Below are 18,054 nucleotides of genomic sequence, written 5' to 3' on the forward strand. Positions count from 1 at the left end.
AAGTAAGATAAACAAGTCGCTGAAGTAAGACTTCAGATGGTTGAAAGGTATTTCGTTTTAACAAAAGGGAAAAATGTGATTAAGAAAAGGGAGATGGGGAAAGTGGCCAAGGGGCATTTGCAGGCAAATCCATTTTAGTGAAGAGCGCTTGTGGAAATTGAGGATCCAGCAAAAGACTCACTGAAAACCAACCTCATTTCCACCTTTCCTGAAATGCTTTTGTGAAAGTTCACCTGCCTCAGTGTGAAGACCATTGTACTAAGTATCTGGACACACTGAGAAAATGCATTACTTTCAAAAAGACCTCAACAGTAACACAGGGAATTCAAGAGTCCTGAAATGTAACTCAATCCTCAAAACTACCCGGATTCACTCCAAATGTAGATGCTACCTAGCTTGGGACAGCTATAAAGAGGTAAAACAGACAACAAAGTGGTCCTAACAAACAGCACAAGGAGAGGTGGGTGATCTTTAAGAACCTAATGTCTATGATTTTTCCAGCACTTCTCTACTTATTGGAAATCTTATAATGTCTTCAAGGTTGAACTGGCTCTGGGTCAGAAAGGACCAGAAGGTCTTTATGTTTCCTCCCTCAGGAATTTTGTGGCCACAACCAAAACTGAGGGAGGGGAGAATAGAAAAACTTCTTTGTCTCGTGCACACTCTTACTTTTTTCCCCCTTAATATGAAAATAATTGCCTCTATTCTTGGAAACCTGGCTTAATTAGACTAATCTGATTCTTTACTGGTAAAACTAACACTAAAATGTTACTGCTCTGAGTTCTCTAATTATAGAGCATTCACGCTTTTTCTTAACAGATACTAAAATCAAATGCTTTAATGTTGGATGAGGTCATTGTAAATAGCTTGTTATAAGGCCTAATTTGAGGTACCATATGAATTTCAGTGGATATTATGCAGTGACAAAGAAACACAATGTTTACTGCAGAAAAAAAATATGATTTGCTACTATCATTTATCTAAACATTGGTGAGGTCCTACAAGTTATTTCATAAGAAGTATGTTCGCTGACCATAACCTCCTGTTCCTCTTCCTTAGACCCCTTAAACTCAACCGCTTCCTGGTTTCTCCTCTTAACCACCCGCTCTTCAGTTTCTTCCCTGCACAGCGTGAATACCATGATCAACTCTCTCTTTTATGGATACTCTTACCAGACTGCTCAGCCCCCTTACTCCTTGAACTTCTGCTTATATATTCTGCCAAATCGCAGCTCAGAGTCAACCAACCATCTGTTCTTCCTACTATTGCTTCTATCTTGCCAAGTACTGCTGGAGAAATTGTATAACTGCTGATTCATGCCATGACAAACTGCAACTCCCAAACTCACCTTGACCTTTAGCACTACTTGGCGATCCTTTCACTCTTGCCTGGTTGGCTTCCTTTTCCATGGTGCAGGTGCTATTCCAAACCTCAAGTCATTGCTCTTCCCAAGTTTCCTACCATGCTTCCTCAATCAACAGATGACTTAACTTTCTACTGCAGGAAAAATCAGTGTTCAACTTCCCTCCTTTCAATTTCTAACAGTCATCTATAGCTTCACCTTCCCTACCTCTGTCCCAGAGTTAATGTAGTCTATCAATTATCCATTCAATACTAGTTTTTGATTTTAAGCTCTTTTAATGTATACATTATTACAAGACAAATATTCTTCTTGAAGTCAGATTACAAGTTGGAGAAATGGGCATCGGAATGTTAGGGAATAAAAGGTGCTGATTGGCCACTGAAAAGAACATATTCTGATGTCAGAATAGCAAATGTTCTTCCCTGTTCAATCATTTGCAAGCAAGGACACAAAGGAAGGTGAGTTGGATGCTGCCTGTCCATTAAGTGTTTTAAAATTCTAACATTATTCTGCCAACCAAACATTAAGACATGAAATTTAAAGAGGCTCTGCTTTAGTATCAATGCCATTATTGTTCTCTACTATTTGATACCACCTACATCTACAGTCTAAAAAAACTATTAGTAATAAGTCCACTTAGTTCCTTCTTTTAACTAGTTTGTTCACCCTCATTAAATCCAAACTTTTCATGGGAACTCTTAAGACAACCAGTGTGAATTACATTGTGCTTCATCTGATATGACTGTTCTAATTTAATGTCATATTATACTAGCTATCATACAAAACGTACAAGTGGCACATATTTGCTTTAGAAAATGTATTTGTAGGGGTGCCTGGGTGGCGCAGTCGGTTAAGGGTCCGACTTCAGCCAGGTCACGATCTCGCGGTCCGGGAGTTCGAGCCCCGCATCAGGCTCTGGGCTGATGGCTCGGAGCCTGGAGCCTGTTTCTGATTCTGTGTCTGCCTCTCTCTCTGCCCCTCCCCCTTTCATGCTCTGTCTCTCTCTGTCCCAAAAATAAATAAACGTTGAAAAAAAAATTAAAAAAAAAAAAGAAAATGTATTTGTAGAGACTGCCTAAGAAGGTTTGCTGTAGAAGATCCTGATAGGAAATATTTATCAGATCCAACCAGGGGCAGATCCAGGTTTTTTTGGGACCCTGAAGTATACATAATTTGGAGATTTCCCTCTTTCTAAAAAAAGAATACAAAATTATGGATATAAAATGAGGTATGGAGCCTTTGAGAGAAGTTTGTAAAGATAAAGGGCTCTGAAGTTTAAGTTTCATCAGCCTCATATAAATCAGCCTTTTTTGTATTTTGTATTGCTTAGGGCATTAAACAATCCCCAAACCCATAACAACCAAAAACACATGAAAAAGTAAACACCTGACATGAGCTAGGAACTTCATATAATATTATATTTAATTCTCACTCAAACCTTTTGCCATTCTCATTTTTACAAAAATGGGACCTGAGGCTCAGAGAATTTGGTAACTTGCTCACAGTCAGCTCACTTCTCACAGTGAAGCCAAGATTCAAACCAAGATCGACGAACTAAATCTTGTGTTATTTCCACTACAATATTCTGCCTTTAAGGTTTCCCAAAACACAAAGAGGTTAAGTTACTCTGGAGGATGCCCATAGAAGATGCCCAGAAATGCTCAGTCAATACTTGAAATTGACATGACTTAATTCATATTTGAGAACATCACTAAAAATATTGCCCTAAAGCTGTGTTTAAAGGGCTTGAAGAAAAAAATAAAAAATAAAAAAAAATAAAGGGCTTGAAGAAACAAATGTGTGACTCTTTGGGTTATTTTCTGCTCACTAAGTTACATAGATGAAGACAGAAAATCTTAGTCTAGGAGAAATGTGGTTCTAGCAGGGGAAGAAAAATGGAGGCCGAATCAGAATCTGGAAGTAAGTGTAAATTTGCAGTCTCTCAGGAAAAAGCCTGGCTGTGGAAGGACATACCGATAGTATGGATTTTTCACAAATTATGTCTCTTGCTATGTGTCCAGTATTATTCTCTCTTGACCTGTAGTATATCAAGTTTTGAAGATAGGAAAATAATGATAGTTAGCTCATATATTGCTCACTATTATATCCATAGCTTATATTTGCCAGTTTGGCCTTTATTTTTCAAAAATGTCTCTTAGAGGTTTTTCTCTTCTCCTAAGACCCTCAGAAGGTAGATGCTCTGTATTTCTATTTTCCTTACTCACAGAATCTGGACAGTATGTCGTAGACATTCAATGGAGGTTACTTGGCATGGAAGGTGGTGTTAGTGAGTTATTTTTGACCAGCCACTGTTTTCTAGGAATTCCATAATATAGATGTGTTCTGATTCTCTGCCCTATTCAATCAAAGACTTCAGGATAAAACTTTGGGCATTGGTTAAACCTAAGGAAAGAATTGATCAGATGTATCTGACAGTATTTTCAGTCAACAAGCTGTCTCTGATGTTGGAGTTTCTTAAAAGACCTGTTGATTCTGTGGTCTTAGGGCCATTGTGACTCAAGCTGCAGCTAAAAACCAGTCCAATGCAACAGACATTTCAAGAACAGCAGCAGAAAAATGATGACCTAACTGAATGGAACAAGAAGGCATGTATTTTCAAGAAGACATCTCTATTCTTAGAGTAGAAATTTCCCTTCAAGATGACAAGTGGTTCAAACCCTTCAGGATCTTACTTGCCCTCAAAAGTAAGGTGAGCCTTGAACAGATGCCAAGTGGTAACTATCCAGAAGAGAAAGGAGAGTCTCTATTATTAACCTAGGCTAAAGACAGATATTATTCTTCCCACAGATGTTCCAAAATAGATGACAACTACTTGAAGGAATTGAATGAGGACTTAAAGCTAAGGAAGCAGGAACTGCTAGAGATCCTAAAACCTCTTGAAGATAAGAACAATCTCTTATTCCAGAAGTTGATGTCTAACTTGGAAGAAAAACAGAGAAGGTAAGGGCTCCCTACTCAGGATTTCCTAGAGGGGAAAAAGCTGGAGAACTTTAATCCATAGGATTAACAATGATTATTTACATTTTTAAAAAGGTTTAGACATTTAGCTATAATAGATAAAGAATTTGTAGCCACAAATCAGTGGCAAGTAATCTTTTATTTACTTTTAGTAAAATTACATATGACTCAGCCCTCATCTCAAGGAGCTACAGTTATCACCCTTCTTCCCTAGGATGCCCACCAGAGAAACAGAGAAGAGCCTTTAGTATCGTCAGTCTATCATGGCTACACTGATAGCTCCTTATACATGTTTGTGGAATCACTTTAGGGTAGATGACTCTGCTCTTCCAATGCAAAGCAGTGAAATAGAAAAATTTTCTGGGCCTAGGAGTCTTCTGGAGGTCTGGCCTCTTTAATATGCTAGGCAGATAAGGTCTCAACTCTTAACTAGAGCACTCACTGTTCTTGGGACCCACCAACTTTGTTTCCTTTCCACTCTCAAAGAATCTCACCTTAATGGATCTACCTTCATTCTCTACCCTTACAGTAAGCATCTCAGGGAGCCCCGACTTTTGGAGAGCAAAAGCCAGGCAGAAAGTTGTGATCAAGCACCAGCTGCTTACAATGCAGAAATAAACGTCTCTCAGGGCAAGAGAACACAAAGGCTTGCTTCGCTGCTTATAATTAAGGAGGAAAAAGTACCATAAACATAAGCATAAATTAATGTTTTTAAAGAATAGAGAGTCTTTGACTCACTTGGTATTGATTCAGATTTTGTTAGAAACTTCTTGATGACTTGGATTCTCTGAGAGCTACCATAAGGATACAAGTGGTTTCCCCAACTAACTCAAATGTCTTTCACATGGAGAAGCAATACCAACAGAGATGGGGTAGGACATAATTCTTGGATTTATGCTGAAGACAACAGATTCTATGAACTCCTTCTTCACAGGGGCAAAACACCCTTTCTACCCCAAAAGCCATACACCAAGATATTTTTCTGAAGGAGTAAAGAAGAGTCTCACTGGCTGTTGGAGGCCTAAGTTTTGAGCATTTTTGGACACAGAATTCATTTTAGAGCACATAGCTGAGGCAAATGTCGATTGGGAATAAAATCATCCTATAGAGAGCTACTATGTCCAGAAGGAATTCTGTAATTCCTATGACTTCGGCACCCATCTCTCTCCCTTGACAGAACACTTTCTGACTGCTTGCAGAGTATTAATACTGCCCTTTAGGAAGTATTATGTTTTGTGATGTCTTTTCATTCTAGTCTACAGATCATGAGGCAGATCATGGCAGGGAAGGGGAGTGAAGAATCCTCAGTCATGGAGCTCATTAAGGAAGCAGAGGAGATGAAGCAGAATCTGGTAAGAGGTTGGTGGGCATTTCAGGGAATTGCCTCCTGAACAGGGCTCAACTCAATTACTACCATCAGATGTGGAAGGAAAGACAGTTCATCTCTAGCATCTGAGGCTCCAATACTCCTATCTCCTTCATCTAGAAAGGGGTTAGATGAAATGTTGGGCAAATTCAAGACTTGGTAGCAAAAATTCTATTTCTTTTTGACTCTTAAAAACTTTTCATTCAGGGGTTAGTAATACAAGCATATTAACCCTTCACATTTCAGAAAGAATAGAAAATACCAAAGTAAAATAAAAGAAATAGTTTGCTTCAGGAGACTCATAATTAAAAAAACCAACAAGGTAAAGGATCTTAAAAATTATAAATTAGTGGTCTAAGCCCCAGAGAAACTTCTGTACGATCAGAACATCTTAAGTGTTGTGTGAGGAACACATTTCTGTTGATATCATACTATAATTACCATAATTATAGTTATTATTAAAAATCATTATTATTTTTTTATTATCATTATCATCAAACTCATCTCTCATATTCCTGGATTTTGAGCTAGGTCTATTTATTGCCTTCCTTTATGGTTTGTTTTATACCCGTTGTCCCCATCCCTTTCCCCTCATTATTTATAATTTCTTCCAATTTCACTTTAATGACTGGACAAACACGTTTCTGTTTGTTTGGTTTCCTCCCCACCCCCAACAGGAAAGGAAAAACAAGACGCTTCGGAAGGAAATGGAGATGCTATGGAACAAGGTGTGCCTCTAAGGATCTCTTGATAGAATTGTCTTACAGGCCCTAATGCAAAGAACTACCCTCTCCTCTGGTCCCCATTCTCATTTTGTCACGTCCCGGCTTCCATCCTTGCCTCCTTCCATTCCATCCTTCGCACAGCAGCCAGAGTGACATTTTTGAAATAATCAAATCACGTCGTTATTCTTATGGAAACCATTTATAGCTGCTCCTTATTGTGGCATAATGTGGCTGTTGCCTGCCTGCCTCTCTCTTCTCACAGAAGTCTTCCCCTTCCTTACTTTCTATGCAACCCACACGGGCCTCCTTATGGATTCTCAAACATGCCCAGACTCTTCCTATCTCAAGGCTTTTGCTTTACCCTGGCCTATAATACTATTTCTTTTGGTTGGCTCATATTCAGGCTTCAGGTCTCTGCTTAAATGTCACCTCCTCAGGGAGGTCCTCCTTGTTCACTCTATCTAAAATAGGGCACCCTGGGGCGCCTGGGTGGCTCGGTCGGTTGGGGGTCCGACTTTGGCTCAGGTCATGATCTCGTGGTCCCTGAGTTCCAGCCCTGTGTCGGGCTCTGTGCTGACAGCTTGGAGCCTGGAGTCTGCTTCAGATTCTGTGTCTCCCTCTCTCTCTGGCCCTTCCTCCCTCTCTCTCTCTCAAAAATAAACAAACATTAAAAAAAAGTTTTTTTAATAAATAAATAAAATAGGGCACCCCTTCCTTACTTTCTATTATATAACTCTATTCATGTCCTCCATAGCACTTTTTATAATTAAACTTATTATTTTTATTTTATTATTATTATTTATTAATTATGATTATACTTGTTTCTTATCTCCCTGACCCCCTCTGGAATACAAGCTCCTCCAGTTTCTTGATTGCTTTGTTCATCTCTGAATCCTTAGCATGTAGCACAATGCTTAGAACATAGTAGACAGTAAATGTAAGTTGGATGAATGAATGAATAAATACCTAATTCTAATTCTCCTATGATTTTGCAACAATCACGGCATTGCCTAATATATAATAGTAGGGCCTTTTGCTGGGAAACCAGGTGGGAGTGGATGTTCCTTTGTAGTCTAAGTCGTTGGGATTTGAGTGCTTTTTCACAGACTAGAAGACTAGAAGAATAGATTGTGTCTTGTGATATAAACAGCGTGTAGTGTGATCTCTGACTGCTTTTTTCATATTAACTTTCCACAAATAATCAGGATACCATCAAGTCTTGCATCTTGACCTGAGATCTGCTCCTACTTCTCAGAGGTAGCTACAAATCAGTTCTGTGAATTGTCAGTTTTAGTTCTTCTGTTTTTGAGCCCTTGTGATAAGAACTATGCCAGCACAATTCGTCTATGAAAATCCAGCTTCTTCAAAGCTCCCAAAAGATTTTAATTTTTTTTTTTCAACGTTTATTTATTTTTGGGACAGAGAGAGACAGAGCATGAATGGGGGAGGGGCAGAGAGAGAGGGAGACACAGAATCGGAAACAGGCTCCAGGCTCTGAGCCATCAGCCCAGAGCCCGACGCGGGGCTCGAACTCACGAACCGTGAGATCGTGACCTGGCTGAAGTCGGACGCTTAACCGACTGCGCCACCCAGGCGCCCCCCAAAAGATTTTAAAAGGGATGTCCCTGTATATTAGCTTGTGATTGGCTTTCCCTACCCATAGTTTTAGACAGCAGAAAGTGGAGAGAGAAAAACAGTATGGTCAGGGGTTAAGAACATAAGCTTCAGGGTTCACAAGATCTACTTCAAATTCCAGCTCTGTACTTTTGTAGCTGTGTGACCCTAAACAAATGACTTAGCCTCTTCAAATATCTTTTCCTCTTTGGAAAAGATGGAAGTAAAAATAGTCCTGTGAGGCTTAAATGAGAATGTTTGTAATGTAGTAGCATATTGTAAACAAGTAAAGACATGTGCAAGTAGCTTACAGTACTGATGGCTTATAATAAGGGTACAGTTAGTAGGTTTTATTGTTATAAGTTACACTAAAGAGACCAAATAGAAGGACTTGTTCCATTCTGAACCCCATTTGGTAGTACACTTTTCTGGTCGAACCCTGACAGTTTCCTGACTGGCAGAAACCAAAAAACCTTGACTTATATTGGTTTTCCACTTCCCTCACTAATTCCCACCAATTTAAAGCTTTGCCAAAATGTCTCTCTACAGACATTCGACACAGAAGAACTTGGTGATCAACAAAAAGCACCGCAGATAAAAAACAAAGCAGACTTGCAGGAGGGAAAGGCAAGTGGACTACATGTTACTTAGAATTTCAGGGTTGTTGATGCCACGCTGCTGGAAACAGCCTGTTGACAATCAGGGCTAATTTGGGCAGGCAAATAGGCGGGATCTGGGCCTTGAGCATATGTGTGTTGGATTTACTGTTGGCTGAGACATTGTACTTCTTTCCCGGGACCTTCTCTTCCTTTAGCTCTCTTCTTTTATCCCAGGTTCCCAAAACCCCCTCCTCACCTAGGAAGACCAAGAATGAACTGGAGACATCATGTGCAGAGAAAGTGAAAGAGAAAAAGAAGGTAGTGTGATCTTTCTGAATGGTAGGGGCTTTTAGAGGTGATAGAATGGAAATTTTTAATAATGTATTAGTATGCTCCTGAAACTGATACAAGTTTTATAGGAGATGTGGTTCCTTTGGGATATTATATTTGAATCAGAGTGGCATTGCAAGTTTAGGGGAAATAACGTTAACGAGGGCAAAGTGGGAGAAACTATACCAACAATGTAACTCCACAATAACTATGTGATGTCAAAATAATAGCTAATTTGTTTTTGAACATTTATTTAGGGATATTATGCTTGTATCTAATCTTCTCACGACAAATTTATTCGTAAAAATTGATTCTATTCATTTAGCTTTTAGCTTTTAGAGCATGGATTGTACCGATGAGGGCTACTAGAAGGACTGTGCAGTTGAAACCAATTTATTAGTGAATCTATGACAGCATACTTTGGCTATGAAGTCTTTGCAGCATTTTGAGAACTCTGATTTCTGATCTCAATTTATTTTGTCACCCAGAAGCTCTTTCTTCCACCAGGAAAAGCCACAGAGGAAAATGGAATGGGTCAGGTATCAGGAACAAGCCAACATCCTTCAGGTACTAAGATCTTCCAAGGTTGGACATGGGATACAGTTTCACTCAAATAATACAATGTCTTTTAGTTTCATAATAGTAATCCCTATGCCCTCCTCTGGATTACCAATTATCCTGCTAAAAGAAATGTTCCATGGCGAGATTGCTGTGGAAACCTATCTCCAGCTTCACCTTGAATAACTTAAGATAAATAAATTTTTTTTTCCTTTAGTCTTGATTTTGTTCTATTTGAAATGGGGGTGGGGGGAATCACAAATACTTTCTGCCCAACTTTAAAGACTGAGCATGATGGGATCATTTTAAACTTCTGAGTAAGGACTGACTGTGTTAGGCCTAGCTTGGGTTGGAGTGTAATTGGTTTTGAAACCAGTGCAGATGGGGACGCTGCCGAAACGAAAAGATATTACACCGTGGGTGAAAATTCCCGACGACTTGAAAGATCCTGAGGTGTTTCAGGTCCAGACACAACTCTTGGAAGCTATGTTTGGCGTAGGTGGATCTCGAATCCCGTACATCGAGCGAGTCAGCAAAGTCATGCTTGAGTTAAAGGTTCTGGAATCCTCGGGACTCGCCGAGGTCGTGGTTTATGGCTCTTACTTGTACAAGCTTAGGGCCAAATGGATGCTCCAGTCCATGGCCGAGTGGCACCGCCAGCGACAGGAACGAGGGATGCTCAAGCTGGAGGATGCCATGAAGGCCCTGCATCTAGGTCCTTGGATGAAGTGAAGCCAGTTAGCAACCAACGCACCTGGATGCAGGATTGAGAGTAGACTGTGGTCAGAGCTGGAATGATCTGGCCTGGTTTAAAGTCTGCTCCAGCTTGGCAAGGAAAAACCAACAGTTTGTGGTCTCTGGCTTTGCCTCGGAGTCCTAATGTGGCTACCATTGCCACCCTCCCCTCCCCTCCCAAGTTTGCTAATTAAAGAATAAAATTTTGAATAAATAAAAAAAAATAAAAATAAAAAAAATAAATAAAAAAAAAATAAATAAACTTCTGAGTAAAAAGGTTTCAAGTAACAGGTGGTTTAGAGAAGCCAATACTATATGTGTAGCTCTGAAAAATGTTCTCCTGTAGAATGGCTTTAATGGCAAAATGATTGAGTTGAGAATTGAAGCCTTGAAGAACTACCAGAAGGCCAATGACCTGAAATTGTCACTGAATTTACAGCAGAATTTGGAGCCAAAGCAAGCATATTTTAATCTTCCTGGGTCTCGAGGTAGGTAAAGTATCGGTATACATGTGGAGGTTTTATTTTATTTTACATTGAAAATTCCATTCCTTGCAAAGTGATTACCACAATGCCTGGCACACAGTAAATTAAATGTTAGTAGTGACATAATAAGTTTTATAACTATCATTATTATTTCTCAGAAGCTCTGGTAAAGTAAGGATTCCTCTGGAGAAAATGAATTTTCTTTTGTAAAGACTAAATTACATATTATGTACTTAGTATATGTAGTTGATACATAGTTGACACCTGATAACATTAGTTTCCTCCCCACTTCCTCCATTTTCCTAGGAATTATTGTAGTTTGATCTCATGAATCTTGTTGGAATAGACTCTGCTATTTCAGAACAGAAGGCCAAAGAGATAGCCATCTGACAATGGGTGTGAGTTTTGCCAATCCAGATTTTTCTCTGAGATTTTCAGTGTTTCCTCCCCCCTCCCAAAGAATTTATGGCATCATTAGAGAAAACAGTAACTGATTTTACCATAAAAAAAAAAAAAGAAAGAAAAAGACAAGAATGGGGGAGGCTGGGTGGCTCAGTCAGTTAAGTGTCCAACTTCGGCTCCAGTCATGATCTCATGGTTTGTGAGTTCGAGATCCGTGTTGGGCTCTGTCCTGACAGCTCAGAGCCTGGAGCCTGCTTCAGATTCTGTGTCTCCCTCTCAATCTCTCTACCCCTCCCCCTGCTCGTGCTCTGTCTCTCTCTCTCAAAAGGGAATACACTTAAAAAAATTTTTTTAATAAAAATAAAAGAATAGCTTCTGAGGGACAGGAGAAAAGGTTCTTAAATTTTCAGGGATCTATGAATCTGAACTCTATTTTTTAATTTAAATTATTTTTATAATTTAAATTATATATTTTTAAATTAATTACGTATAACATTAATATATACAAAAGAACGTACGGAATATATGTAATTGTGAAACAAGATAATAAAATTACTCTCCATGAATATACCAGTCTACTTAAGAATGGGAAAATACTTAGTACAGATGCTCCTGTGTGGAATCTGAATTCTATTTTAAAAAAGACACATGCAGGGAGAAATCATGGTTAGGGGATGACAATGTTTTATTAGTATTGGTATCAGTATGTATATCTCTAATTTCTTCTCAATCTTATTCTATTAAGGGCTTGAACAGCTGATAAAATCACACAGAGCACATAAGATTAAATAAATATATGAGTAAATCAAATCAAAGAGAAAATAAGTTGAAGTCAGGTAAATACATGAAAATACATGATGAAAGTATTATATATAGTTGGTAGAAGCAGGCTTCAAACTTGGTTCTGGATTTCCCAGAAAAAGAAACATGGGTTTACATTGTCCACAAAATAATAATAAACCAATTGCTCAGGAGAAATATAGATTTTACTAGTAGTGAGACCAGAGAGAAATTTCTCTTCCATGGAGATGGGATACTCTACATATGTTATAGTAGCTAATGTCCTCAACAATATTTCTAAGGTGAATTCAGAATCTAAATTTCCTAGCCTGTTTCTTATCTTTGTTGGCACAATATAATAAAAAAAATTATCAATCTGAAATTTTTAAAAAGCAATGGGTCAGTTCAAGATGATTTGGTCCATGTGCACAGCACACTATTAGTCTGACTTGGCCCATAGATAAAATTTACAAAATCTAGATGGCTGGATCTACTACCCATGCTTTAACCCGTGTTCTACTTATATTTTTTTCTTTTAACTATTGCTTGATAAGAATTGGAAACAGAAAGCTTGAGATTTTCTTCTCCAATAAGAACCTAGAATACAATCAGAAGCAATATAAAGTCATCAAGTTATAAATTTAAAAGATGGAGGAGAAGAGGGTATGAGAAGGACAGATTCTTGTTTTACTTTAAAATTAGCTGAAGGTCATTTCAAAGGATCTTAGAGTAAGGAGTTTAAAATCTTTTAGCTCCAGATTCAAATCAAGTCAAGATTAGTAAATAGTGAAGGGTTCCATTTGATTCAATCACCCTATGGAGATTTTTTTTTTTTTTTCCTTCCTTGCAGCACTTTGAATCTTTGAACTTTGGACTAGGGCAGCCCACAGATTGTACCCTCTTTTCTCTCCTCTTTATGCTTCTGGAGAATTAAGTGATAGGGCACTAAATTTCCAGTTACCACAAATGAAAGTAGCTACAGGCATATGTGACCCATTACTGCTCTGTCTTACTGATTGTGCATTCACTGAACACTGATTATAGGCCAGTTTCATTTTCTAACACCCACATCACACAAAATCTTTGGGTTTATTTGAGCCTAAGGGGATCTGAAATCTGAGTCCTAGATTTTGTTTATGTTGACTTCTTTGTTTGATTATTGAAAAAAGAACAAAAGAAGCATTAGTTTTCTTCATAGAGGGATTTTTAAAGTAATTATGTTAAGATAACATTATCAACAGTGATGTGATATGATACGGTTTAGTCATGCTCAGTGTTTCCCAAATTCCCTTAGTCTATTTTTTATTCAGTATGTTCTGTTTAGATTGGCTTCCTTAATTTCCTAATGCATTCCTGGAAAATAAAGTTAATATTACTGTTTTATTATTTTTTTAAGTTTATTTATTTAAGAGAGTGCACGCATGCATAGAGTGGAGGAGGCAGGGAAGGGAGAGGGGAAAGGGGAGTGACAGAGAAAGAATCCCAAGCAGACTCTTCGCTGCCAGCACGGAACCTGGCCCTACACCGAAACTACAAGCCACAAGTTTATGACCTGAGCTGTAAATCAAGAGTCCGAGGCTCAACCTACTGAACCGTCTAAGCGCCCCAAAATTCCTATTTTAAGTGGAAAACCAATAATAGTTTTCCATAATAGAAAGTAAACTTAATAAGTATACCGAAAACAAGATTTTAATGTTCTAACCAGATGCTAAAGCCTGAGGTCCGTTTTATCTTTATTAGGAAGTGAGATTAGCATGGTGTAGGGAGTTTTAAAGCAAACCTGCACCAAACCGAAAATTTCTCCTTGATGCAATCGAGTTTGAAGAACTGAAAAGGGAGTAATTTTTTCACTGTGATTTCTATAGTATTTAATGCTGTGTTCTAGCACCTCCTAAATTTATTTCAGTTGCCACTCAAAATCATCCCACCATCAAATTTCTGGAAACGGTACTTTAATAGAAAAGCTCTGGTTTTACAGTCAGATATATGAGCCACAGGCCTTATTCTGAGGCTAAACAGTTAAATAACCCAGGCAAGTCATTTAGTTTCAGTTTTTTCTTTGCCTAAGACAGTCAAAACATATTATAGAGCATATTGAAAACATGTGGTTTTGGGTAATGCTCACAATAACTCTCTAGGGTAGGTATCATAGGACAAAAAACTAGTTCAGAAAAGCCAGGCTTCTGACTCCATCTCCAAAGTTCATCTCCTAAAATGTGCAGAAAATGCCAGTGTTAAAGCATATGATATCTCATGACCCTTCCACATCTAAAAGGTATGATTTAAATCTGAACTTATCAACTTTTTAATATGTAATCGTCCCAATGAAGACTCATACTCCCTAAGGGTAATTTGTTTAGTAGTAAAGGAAACAGTTCAAAACAGGTTCACAGTTTGTAATTCTTCATTTAACCCAGTAGGTGGCACCAATTACATCCAGGCTTCTAGTCCACAAATAGTGGTAATTCAGGAAACCTGAAATATCGTCAGAGAGATTGGCCTTCTATTACTCTTAGGACAAAATGTGCTACACTTATATATCAAATGAAAAAAAAAAAAACTATTGATGTTTTCTTCCATGCTCTGCACTGAGGTGTATTACTGGCAGCCTTGATTAGACCTTAATAAACTCCATATTCTGCTGTGCAATCCTTACCTATTATTCTATGCCTTGAACTAAAGTTCCCTCCATTCCAAATACATCCACTGTCCACTTCCTCCACAATCCCTATCTAATACTGTTTCTTTCCACCACAGAAAATTCAGGTAATTGGGACACTGAATTATAAAATGAGTTGGGCAATTGTACACGGTGTTGATTTTTTGAAGTTTGAGTCCTTAATACTGTTCCTAGATACAGTTCATTTTCCTCTAGTTTCGAAAGAATTGAATTTCACAAACCTGTCTTAAAGGATGAAGTGTCATTTTGGACACACCTCCCAGCAAATCAGGGTATAGGCCCTTCTGTTCTAGGCATTTCCAAATAGAAAAAAGGTTTCTCCCACTACTCTTGGCCAAGAATCCCTCCTCCCACATAAACTGTCCTGTGTGCTGGTTGGCTGTGTTGCAGTGGTGTGATCTATTTGGTTGGCAAGATACAATCTTGTGTTAATATTAGTTTGTTGTACTTTACGCAATCCATACTTGCAAACCCTCTTGAGGCCCTGGTTATATATAGCATTACCTTTGTCAATCTAATCTGTTTGGCATTCCGCCTCGCCTAGGCTTATAGAAGAGAAAAACATTTTAGACCGAGTGAAGTCCTTATGGACATGGGTCACATGTAAAGGGATTTGCTTTCCCACCAGTGTAAAATTACAATTTGACCCAGGCTATGGAACAGTCCTTCCCCAGCCTCTGTAGAGTCAAGAGAACAGTTCGTGGTCTTTGGCAGCCATGTATCTTAGAGAGCACAGGCATGAAATAATCTTTCAATTCAGCTGACTTTTCCATCATGCCTGCTGGTAGTTTAAAGAGGAAGTTTATCTTCGGCAATAATATAACTGACGATAAGACATTTGATTCTGACAGACTTCTTTTCTCTCCTCCCCTCCACCTCCTCTCCCTACTGAACTCATACTCTTGGCATTTCCTTGAGTTCTTTTGAGAAGAGGCTGAAGGTTGGATGTGAATATTTTGCTACACTTATAAATTCAGATGAAAGCCCAGTGAGGTGGGAAATGAATACTCTTGAGACCTTATTTATTCTATAACTCTCTCTGTTCTTAAAGCAAGTCATTCTTCCTGGCTTTAACCTTTACTTCACTTTAGTATTACTCTTCCTGATGGCTGACATATACTCCAGTAAGTGCTGCCAAATAATGTTAAGCTAAAATGCTGGAAAACAGAGTCAGAAACCCACAGCTCAAATCTGGGTCCTTGGTAAATATGTTTTTAGGTTTGTTTATTTATTTTAAGAAAGAGAGAGAGCGCAAGCAAGGTAGAGGCAGAGAGAGAGGGATATAGAGAGAATTCCAAGCAGGCTCCCTGCTGTGAGTGCAGAACCTGACATTGGGCTCGAACTCAGGAGCCATGAGATATTGACTGAGCCAACCTCAAAAGTCGGAAGGAAGCTTAACCAACTGAGCCAACCAGGCACTCCTAAATATGGGCTTTTTAAAGCTTTGAGGCAACTTGAACCTTTTGTGGATTTTGTTATTTTACTTTATTTTATTTTGTTTTGTTTTGTTTTATAGAGAGGACTCACACAAGTGGGGGGAGAGGGGCAGAGGTAGAGTGAGAGAGAGAATCTTAAGTAGGCTGCCTGCTCAGCATGAGCCCAACTCAGGGCTCAATCCTATGACCCTGGGATCATGACCTGAGCCAAAATCAAGGGTCAGACATTTAACATACTGAGCCACCCAGGCAGCCCAACTCGAACTTTGAATGTCAAAGTTAGGTTTCTGTTATAGTAGTACTACATAGTAGTTACTATAGTTACTACTACTACCTATAGTAGGTTATGAAGTTAATTTTGAATCGAAGTCATTTTTTCACTTCCTATAAAACCCCACAGAAGTCCAGGGGAGAATAAAATTCTTCCTTCCTAAAAATAAATTTTGAAGGTTGAAAAAAATAAACTGTACCTTTATTAATATTATGATTATTTCAATGAGTGACAATAGCTTCCAAACTTTGTAATATCACACACTTAGGAAACTCAGCAGGATTATTAGGATAGGGTTGTCATATTTAGCAAATAGAGGATGTTCAGTTAAGTTTGAATTGCAGATAAATAATGTTTTAGTATAAGCATGTTCCAAATATTTCATGGAACGTGCTTATACTAAAAATATTTAGTGTTTATTGAAATCCAAATTTAACTGGGTATCCTGGCAACCCTAACCTAGGACAGACTCACTACAGAGCCTACTTAAACGCCCCACAATTCTTCCCCCTCCCCCGCTTTTTATTGGCTGTCTTCTTCTTCATCTCAGCCTATGCCTGTCATTCTGTCTGCCTCCTTTTTTTGTCCCCTCGCCCACCTTTATCTTTTTTGTTGTTCTCTACTGTCCACAGTTGGCCATTTTTATGGAATATGTATCTGGGTTATCGGAAATATATATATATATATATATATATATACATATATATACATATATATACATATATATACATATATATATACATATATATATACATATATATAAAATTTATCATCCCATTTCTTCATGTAAAAGTTATATTAAACATATGCTTTGTAGGCTCTCAAAATTATTTCTACTTGCATATAATCCTCAAATGATTTTCTTCCCTCCGTGGGACATGGGCCCTCAGCAGAGAAGGGTTTGCCACTTGAACTCTAAAAATACTGTTGGAAGTTGTTTTCTAACACAATTACAAAATCCACATTAATGCTAATGCCAGAGTCATTCTACAGTGATGCAATGATATGTGATGTGTGATGAATGTTAGTAGCCTTACAACTCAAAATAAAACCAGGTTTTGTTTTGTTGGGTTTTTTTCCTCAAAGAAAGCTCCCATTTTCCTAATGTTTCCCACCAGGTACTGTGAACACTACAACTACCAGCAGATTAACTACCAGCAAAAACGAATCTAATGTGGTAAGAACTAGTTTCATTTTCAAAATTATTTTAAAGGCTTGCATAGATAGTGGGTGTAGATTTTTAGAATTTATTTGTTAAAGTACATTCTAATTTAATATTTTTAGGAGATTTGTAAAGTGGGTGCCAGGGCACTTGATGTTTTAATTGTTTTTTGGATTCCCCCCACCCCGCCCTTCTATGTTGTAGAGAATTCTGGGATCAAAAACCTACACAGAACAACAAAGAGCTAAAGGAAATCAGTTTGATGATGTAGGAGGGAGGATCTTTTTTCTGAGGTCACTGCCAGATGAAGCTCTGAAGGATTAGAAGGCTTTCACTCCGTTTGCTTTGGACAGATTTAAAGACGAGGCACAGCCATTTGTGTTAATTAAAATCTCTCAAACCTTTGTTTTAGTGCAGTTTATTCTGTCCCCACTAAATTGGGTGGAAATGCTAGTTAGATGTTTGACCTTAAGCATGTCAGGAATTTAGTCATTTAGGGATTGTAAAATAGTCCCTGATTATTTTGATAGCTTCTGATTTTGAAATGACTAGGTTCAAACCACATTGTA

At 38.2% G+C, this 18,054-nt stretch overlaps 2 protein-coding genes across 6 annotated transcripts; both read left to right on the forward strand.

Annotated features, from left to right (window-relative positions):
* Positions 1-1,762: 1,762 nt before the first annotated feature.
* On the forward strand, positions 1,763-17,889 carry CCDC196 (coiled-coil domain containing 196). Of its 5 annotated transcripts, XR_005790981.1 has the most exons (12): positions 1,763-1,821; positions 3,869-4,073; positions 4,172-4,324; positions 5,598-5,694; positions 6,386-6,436; positions 8,597-8,674; positions 8,881-8,964; positions 9,484-9,543; positions 10,616-10,757; positions 11,061-11,152; positions 17,442-17,500; positions 17,690-17,743. XR_005790981.1 is itself a non-coding variant. In XM_040477417.1 (11 exons), exons 2-11 carry the CDS (start codon positions 4,024-4,026, stop codon positions 17,807-17,809), a joined length of 894 nt encoding a protein of 297 aa, XP_040333351.1. In that variant the 5' UTR covers positions 1,763-1,821; positions 3,869-4,023; the 3' UTR covers positions 17,810-17,889. The 5 variants fall into 5 exon arrangements, 4 of the variants coding, with proteins under 4 accessions (XP_040333351.1, XP_040333353.1, XP_040333354.1 ...); XM_040477417.1 differs by lacking the exon at positions 11,061-11,152 and having other exon boundaries at positions 17,690-17,889; XM_040477419.1 differs by lacking the exons at positions 10,616-10,757; positions 11,061-11,152 and having other exon boundaries at positions 9,465-9,543; positions 17,690-17,889.
* LOC121031926 (developmental pluripotency-associated 5 protein-like) lies at positions 9,916-10,441 on the forward strand. Its single transcript, XM_040477421.1, has one exon. The coding sequence runs from the start codon at positions 9,916-9,918 to the stop codon at positions 10,264-10,266; it is 351 nt and encodes a 116-aa protein (XP_040333355.1). The 3' UTR covers positions 10,267-10,441.
* Positions 17,890-18,054: the final 165 nt, after the last annotated feature.

Source organism: Herpailurus yagouaroundi, unplaced genomic scaffold (genome assembly GCF_014898765.1).
Source record: "Herpailurus yagouaroundi ecotype Mexico unplaced genomic scaffold, PumYag 141, whole genome shotgun sequence".
In the NCBI taxonomy this organism is placed as follows: Eukaryota; Metazoa; Chordata; class Mammalia; order Carnivora; family Felidae; genus Herpailurus; species Herpailurus yagouaroundi.